General features: G+C 45.8%; 1 protein-coding gene across 6 annotated transcripts in view; it reads left to right on the top strand.

Annotated features, from left to right (window-relative positions):
• LOC123969654 (phosphofurin acidic cluster sorting protein 1-like) overlaps positions 1-6,365 on the top strand; it is a 31,977-nt gene that overhangs the window by 20,413 nt on the left and 5,199 nt on the right. For all 6 annotated transcript variants that reach the window (XM_046047246.1, XM_046047249.1, XM_046047247.1 and 3 more), the window contains 6 exons: positions 908-1,012; positions 1,100-1,200; positions 1,325-1,479; positions 1,580-1,690; positions 2,848-2,950; positions 5,538-5,580. In XM_046047246.1, the coding sequence (XP_045903202.1) occupies positions 908-1,012; positions 1,100-1,200; positions 1,325-1,479; positions 1,580-1,690; positions 2,848-2,950; positions 5,538-5,580 (618 nt within the window). The remainder of the gene's footprint in view (positions 1-907; positions 1,013-1,099; positions 1,201-1,324; positions 1,480-1,579; positions 1,691-2,847; positions 2,951-5,537; positions 5,581-6,365) is intronic.

The raw sequence follows: 6,365 nt of genomic DNA, 5'->3' as shown, positions 1-6,365 counted from the left end.
AAACCTGCGTCCTCTCTAGCGGCCAGCAGGGGGCGACTTAAACCTGCGTCCTCTCTAGCGGCCAGCAGGGGGCGACTTAAACCTGCGTTCTCTCTAGCAGCCAGCAGGGGGCGACTTAAACCTGCGTCCTCTCCTGCAGCCAGCAGGGGGCGACTCAAACCTGCGTCCTCTCTAGCAGCCAGCAGGGGGCGACTTAAAGCTGCGTCCTCTCTAGCGGCCAGCAGGGGGCGACTTAAACCTGCGTCCTCTCTAGCAGCCAGCAGGGGGCGACTCCAGCAGCTGCAGAAAGAAGTGTGATTGTATAGAAGTCTGTGAGAAAATGTTTCTACTTGTCAGCTGATTTATTCCCTCAGTAAACACTTTCCTGATGAGTTTATGGTCTCAGTCGCTAGTTTCAAGTCTTCTTCAACACAGCATGATGTTCATTTAGTAAATTATGGTCCCATTTAGAGGAACAGAGACCAGGAAGCAGGGGAGGCTTTAGGGCGGGGCTACAAGCTGATTGACAAGTCACTACCATGGCGACCTGTCAATCAGGATAGAGGCGACTCTTACCCGCTGCTCTGTGTACATTTAACCAGCGCCGCTGAAAAAGCTCATCAGGAGTCGGCTGCTTTTAAGACTGTTTGTCGCTAGCTAAAATTAGCATCTCAGCTAACATCACAAGATGTTAAGATGAATAACGGATGCACCCTGCTAACCAAGCTAGCTAGCGTCTCCTTCAAATGTGGTCACGCCCGGTGCCTGGTTGCAAAAAATCAAGATGGTGGCTGCCAAAATGCCAAACTTGAGGATTCAAAATGGCGTTCCACAAACCAACGGGAGCTATCCGGCGGCTACACCCACGTCGTTTATACAGACTGTGGTCCACACACAGATGTACTGATGTGTGTTTGTGTGTCTTCAGGTTGCTAGGAAGTCGGTCCTGGATCAGCTGAACCACATCCTGTTCTCTGATGACCAGATTCCCGATTCCATCATCCTGATCAACACAACAGACTGGCAGGGACAGGTCTGTCCATCTGTCCGTCTGTATGCTCGTTACACTGTGATGAAAGGAAAGCAAATGTCTCTCGCCCCCCTCTCTCTCTCTCTTCAGTATCTGTCGGAGCTCCTCTTCGATCAGCCAATCGTCTGCACCGTCTCAGCAGCTGACGTTCAGGCCGCCTTCAGCGCCATCATCAGCCGCATCCAGAGATTGTAAGAATCATCTGATCCACACTTTCACTCATCAGTAGGATGATGAACTTCTGATGAGCTGCTACAGTCTCATCAGTTTATGATCAATACACTCATAACAGTAACACACTAATGGTTTTTCCAGCTGTAACTGTAACTCCCAGACGCCGCCCCCCATGAAAGTGGCGGTGGGTGGAGATCAGAGCTACCTCAGCACTGCCCTCTGCTGCTTTGTAGAGCAGCTGGCCAGCAAGACGCCTGATTGGCTGAACTATGTCCGCTTCCTCATCCTGCCCGTTGGTACGCAGGGACTCGGCTCACAATACTGTATCTTCTGAAAATATAAACCAGCCCCCCATTAACCTTCCCATGACGCTCCTTTTGTTTATCACCTCACCAGGAGCCCACCCGCTGGCCAAGTACCTGGCCGCTCTGGACAGTAAATTCAACAGCCTGTTCATGGACGCCGGCTGGAGGGAGCTGTTTGGACGTCTGGAGCCTCCTCCTCTCGGTACCTTTATGTTCCCTGAAGGAGTGGGACGGGCGGGGCTCTCAGGGTCACAGTGACCCCTGACCTTTTATTCCACTGTCAGTGTGAAACTTATGACCTTATCTCATGACGCCTCCATCAGGACACATTTTCTCGGAACAGAACAAAGAGAATCAAATGAACCTAAATGTACCTGCAGGACCTTCTCTCAGGCTCCTGTGTGCTGTGGTGCTCAGGGTCCCCTAAAGGTTGGGCTCCTGCCGCTTTGCAGAATGTTCTAAGGGTGGAAATATTTGGGAATCTCAAAGTTTGATAAAAGTCATTTATTCACTGTTATTAATCCACTGAACCGCAATATAAACCGTAACTGGCAGTTAACCTTCAGTCTTCTGCCTGTATGAGAACAACTAAATGAGAGTATGATTATGGACCCCTCACTGTCGCTGCTCTTATTAACATCACCTGTAGCAGTAAAGGATACACTTTGTGCTGCAGCGCCGCCACCAGGTGAACATGCTGTGTCCTAAACGCTGTACGGCCGTCAGGAAATGGACCAGACTGTGGGTCAGTTTATGTCCATCGCTCGACCAGAGTTGGCTGAAGTTTTGTAAAGTGCATTTTTGAGATATTAAGTCCAAAATGCGGCCAAACGCTTGCCGTCTTTGAAGAAGATAATTCCTTTTTATCTAAGTTCTGATTTTTGTGGGGGAGGACAGCGTGGACAGTCTGTCTGATTTGTACTTCTGCGTGAAACCTATGCGTAGCCACAAGAAGTGTGATTGGTCGGCTCGGTCGCATCAGAATCACCTTTTCACCCCTGACGAGTTTGCATTGACGGCGTTTAGCCCACATGTTATATTAATATGGGTCGCTTTAGCTGGTGAAGTAATGTGGAAAGCCAAACAACAATAGTATTTTGCACTGGATAACGTTAGCAACAGTTCGGCCTTAGCTGGTGAGCTAACGTTATCTAACTTGAGCCAACTGAAGCGCAACATCACAATATGTTTCACATGCTTTGCAGTAATGTTAGTTTACCTGTCCAGTAGGATGCAGAATAGTGGCAGTTCCACAGAGAAAGCAGGAGTGGTGTTCATTTTCTTCATTGTCTTAGTGTTTGACAGGTTAAGCTCAGTGATGGAAACGTCCCTATCTGAAGCTCTCCTTCTGTTTGACAGATCCTGTCGGTGTAGCAGGTCGAGTGTCTCAGTACCTGAGCGGAGCTGCTGTTTCTCACCTGTGTCCCATCTCAGAGGCCATGCTGACCTGCAAACACAAGAGGTACATGTCTTCACTCAGGATCCCACCTTCAGCCTTCCCCTTCACCTCTATCAACATTTTACAGAATTACAGAGAGGACCGCTCTTCATGGGAATGTCTGCCAAGCGCCGTGACATCAGCACAACCTCCCTGTAGCTGTAGAGAAAATAATCAAATAACACAAATTTGCTTCAGGCTCCGTAACATCAGACTACTTTGACATCCTTCATCAGCATTTTCATAAGTCTACAATAACAATGAGATAATGTTGTTGTTTCATTCCAACTCACACTGTACGAGTAAATCGTCTGCGATGTAAAGCCAAAGCTCACGAAGGAGGTGCTCACACTGTATAAAACTGCTGCCCTGATCAGCTGTGTGCTGAAACGTCTAAAAAAAGAGGCGCTGGTGTTTATCGACCAGGGAGCTGGGAAGATGTGGACAGCATGGCATGTTAATTTTGCACTTTTGAGAGAATTGGAGGTAAACTAGCTACGTTTTACTGTACAGACTGTTAACTTGATAGCGAGCATTGTGCTGCCATGGCACTTTGAGATGCCGTTCACCACTTTACGCAGGCGCTGTGAGAAAAGAAGGAACTGATCGTGGGGAATCCACACGTGGTTCTGCTTCATCTGTGCGATAGCCCGACGACGGCCGACCAAAATTTCAGAAATTCATCCGACCGTCCGACAGCCATTCTGGAGCAGCCTGTTGGTGAACTTCCTCTCACCTTCTCCAGAGGGCAGAGTATATAAATCACTAAAATGTTTTCTCTATTGCATTTTGATTTGTACCTCCCACTTCATCTGCTGCCTTCTCCTCCTTTGACCATACATGGCCAATTTATACTCCTATACTATATACTGAGCCTACTAACCTGATTCCGACCTGCACCGAAGGTTCTCAAACCAACATGAGGATTTGGGTCCGGTGCTGCTGCCTGTTTCCTGGCTGGGAGCTCTAACCTGTGTAAATAAGAGCTTCTCTGTAGCGTCTCTGTGTCCCACGTGTGTCTGAAGAGACATTTTGGGTCTTTTGGGTTTAGCTGTAACACTTGCTGCAATAATAATTATGAGGGAGAATCCTGATTTGGACAAAGAAGCTGTCAGCAACATGTTAAGTGTAAGTGGGGTTTCCTGATGAACAAATGTGGTTCTGTTTGAAAGTGTTATAATATTGTAAAATCAGTGCTAAAATTACAGATTTGTGTTACCACCATCTGCTGTCTCCTGGACTGTATTGCATTATGAACACTAGGGCCGGGTATTGAGTTCAATACTTTTTAGGCACCGACCAAATTGCCTCAATACCATCGAGTATCAAAAAATGTCTTGTCTTTTGGTACCAAATTTTGATAACTAAAGGTTCTTGTTAACGTCAATGATCCAATAAGCATGCAGCATGCTTGATGTGCCCAAATCTAAAAGTGATTGTTATTGGCTGTGGTGATGTAAACACTAGTTCACACCGGTTACGCAAGAGACGTGGCTCGTGGATGTAAAAGACGTGGAGAAAATCAAAAGTGTGGCTACATTACACCAGGCTTGATGCAACAGCGCGTGATGCAGTATTTGTGACGTAAGATAAGAGAGCGGCGACACGACAAAGCTGGTGAAGCACTTGACTGTGCATGGAATAAACTTAAGAGTAGAAAGTTGCCCCGTCTTTCACTGCAAGAAGACAAAGCCAGTGCAGTCATCGTCTCAGAGCCCTACTGCCGCCGAGCCTGCTTCAACATGCCCACCATACGAGCAGTGCTGTGCAGTAATGTCGCTACAAGTTTAACTAGATTTCTCAGTAGCTTGGTGGCAGCGTCGCTGTTTTCTGAATCAAAGCTCTTTTATTGACCGAGCTACGTTTTCCCAAGCATTTCTAAAGGATCAGTAAGTGACGAGGTTGTTTAGGTTGCAATGTTGCCAGAGCACAAATTCACATAAACAATAAAATATATAGAATTAATAAACAATGAAATGACATTATAAAAACTAAAGAAAGAGGAATAAAAACAACAAATACACAATATAGGCCTACTTTACATTGAAAATATGTCTTGCTTTTTGACAAGCAGAAGAATTTTTCAAAGGAACCATTATAAAAATAAACAATATTAATGATAATAATGTGATTATTAAGTTACTTTATACAAAGAACAACGGTTCTCAGTTTGTTGAGAATAAAATTGGTATTGAAAAAAGTATTGTTCAGGAACCGGTATCGAAGTCGAGGTATCGTATCGATATCGAAAATCTTTGAATGATACCCAGCCGTAATGCACACCTATGCTTGTGCAACTGTGTGTGTGCGTGCTGATAACAAAACAGGGGCACACTTATTAAATCAGTGCACTAACCACTGAAGGTCTGAAGGCCCGCTCGCACCAGAAAGAGTTGAAATTCATCTGCGTGTTGTCACAAAATAGTTGGTTTGGGCTTGTTTCACATTCACTTCTATACAGTCACTTCAGTGCAAACCTGGTTACAGCAGCATCTAGTGGACATTAAAGGAATTGCTGTGGAACGCGTGTTTACAGAGAAAAACTACGTTTCATTATTTTCCTGACTGAAGGTCTGTTTTGCTGTTTGATTCTGATCTTCTTCTCCTGCAGCCCCGACGACGACTCCTGTCAGAAGTTCGTTCCTTTTATCGGGGTAAGAAATACTGTCAGCTACTACTACTACCATGACTGCTACAGATACTACAGTCAACTGTCCCGCTCTGATTGACGGGAACTAACCACAGACACTTGACTCACTCATGGACTCGTCTCTTCTCTAGAGTTGTGACCTTTAACCCGCAATTTTCTAAGGGAAATGGTGTTTGTTAAAGGCCACAACAACAAGTCTTCGACATCCTATCGGTGTAGTAGTACTGTAGTACTGGTTCTGTATCGTGCATCCTTTTGGTGTAGTAGTACTGTAGTACTGGTTCTGCATCGTGCACTCTGTTGTTGTAGGTTGTTGTAGTAGTACTGCAGTACTGGTTCTGCATCATGCACCGTGTTGTTGTAGTAGTACTGCAGTACTGGTTCTGTATTGTGCACCCTGTTATTGTAGTAGTACTGCAGTACTGGTTCTGTATTGTGCACCCTGTTGTTGTAGTAGTACTGCAGTACTGGTTCTGCATCGTGGACCCTGTTGTTGTAGGTTGTTGTAGTAGTACTGCAGTACTGGTTCTGTATTGTGCACCCTGTTGTTGTAGTAGTACTGCAGTACTGGTTCTGCATCGTGGACCCTGTTGTTGTAGGTTGTTGTAGTAGTACTGCAGTACTGGTTCTGCATCGTGGACCCTGTTGTTGTAGGTTGTTGTAGTAGTACTGCAGTACTGGTTCTGTATTGTGCACCTTGTTGTTGTAGTAGTACTGCAGTACTGGTTCTGCATCGTGCACCCTGTTGTTGTAGGTTGTTGTAGTAGTACTGCAGTACTGGTTCTGTAT

The sequence above is a fragment of the Micropterus dolomieu genome, linkage group LG04 (genome assembly GCF_021292245.1).
Source record: "Micropterus dolomieu isolate WLL.071019.BEF.003 ecotype Adirondacks linkage group LG04, ASM2129224v1, whole genome shotgun sequence".
In the NCBI taxonomy this organism is placed as follows: Eukaryota; Metazoa; Chordata; class Actinopteri; order Centrarchiformes; family Centrarchidae; genus Micropterus; species Micropterus dolomieu.
Note: the sequence above shows the minus strand (reverse complement) of the source record. Positions and strands in the feature narration are given on the sequence as shown.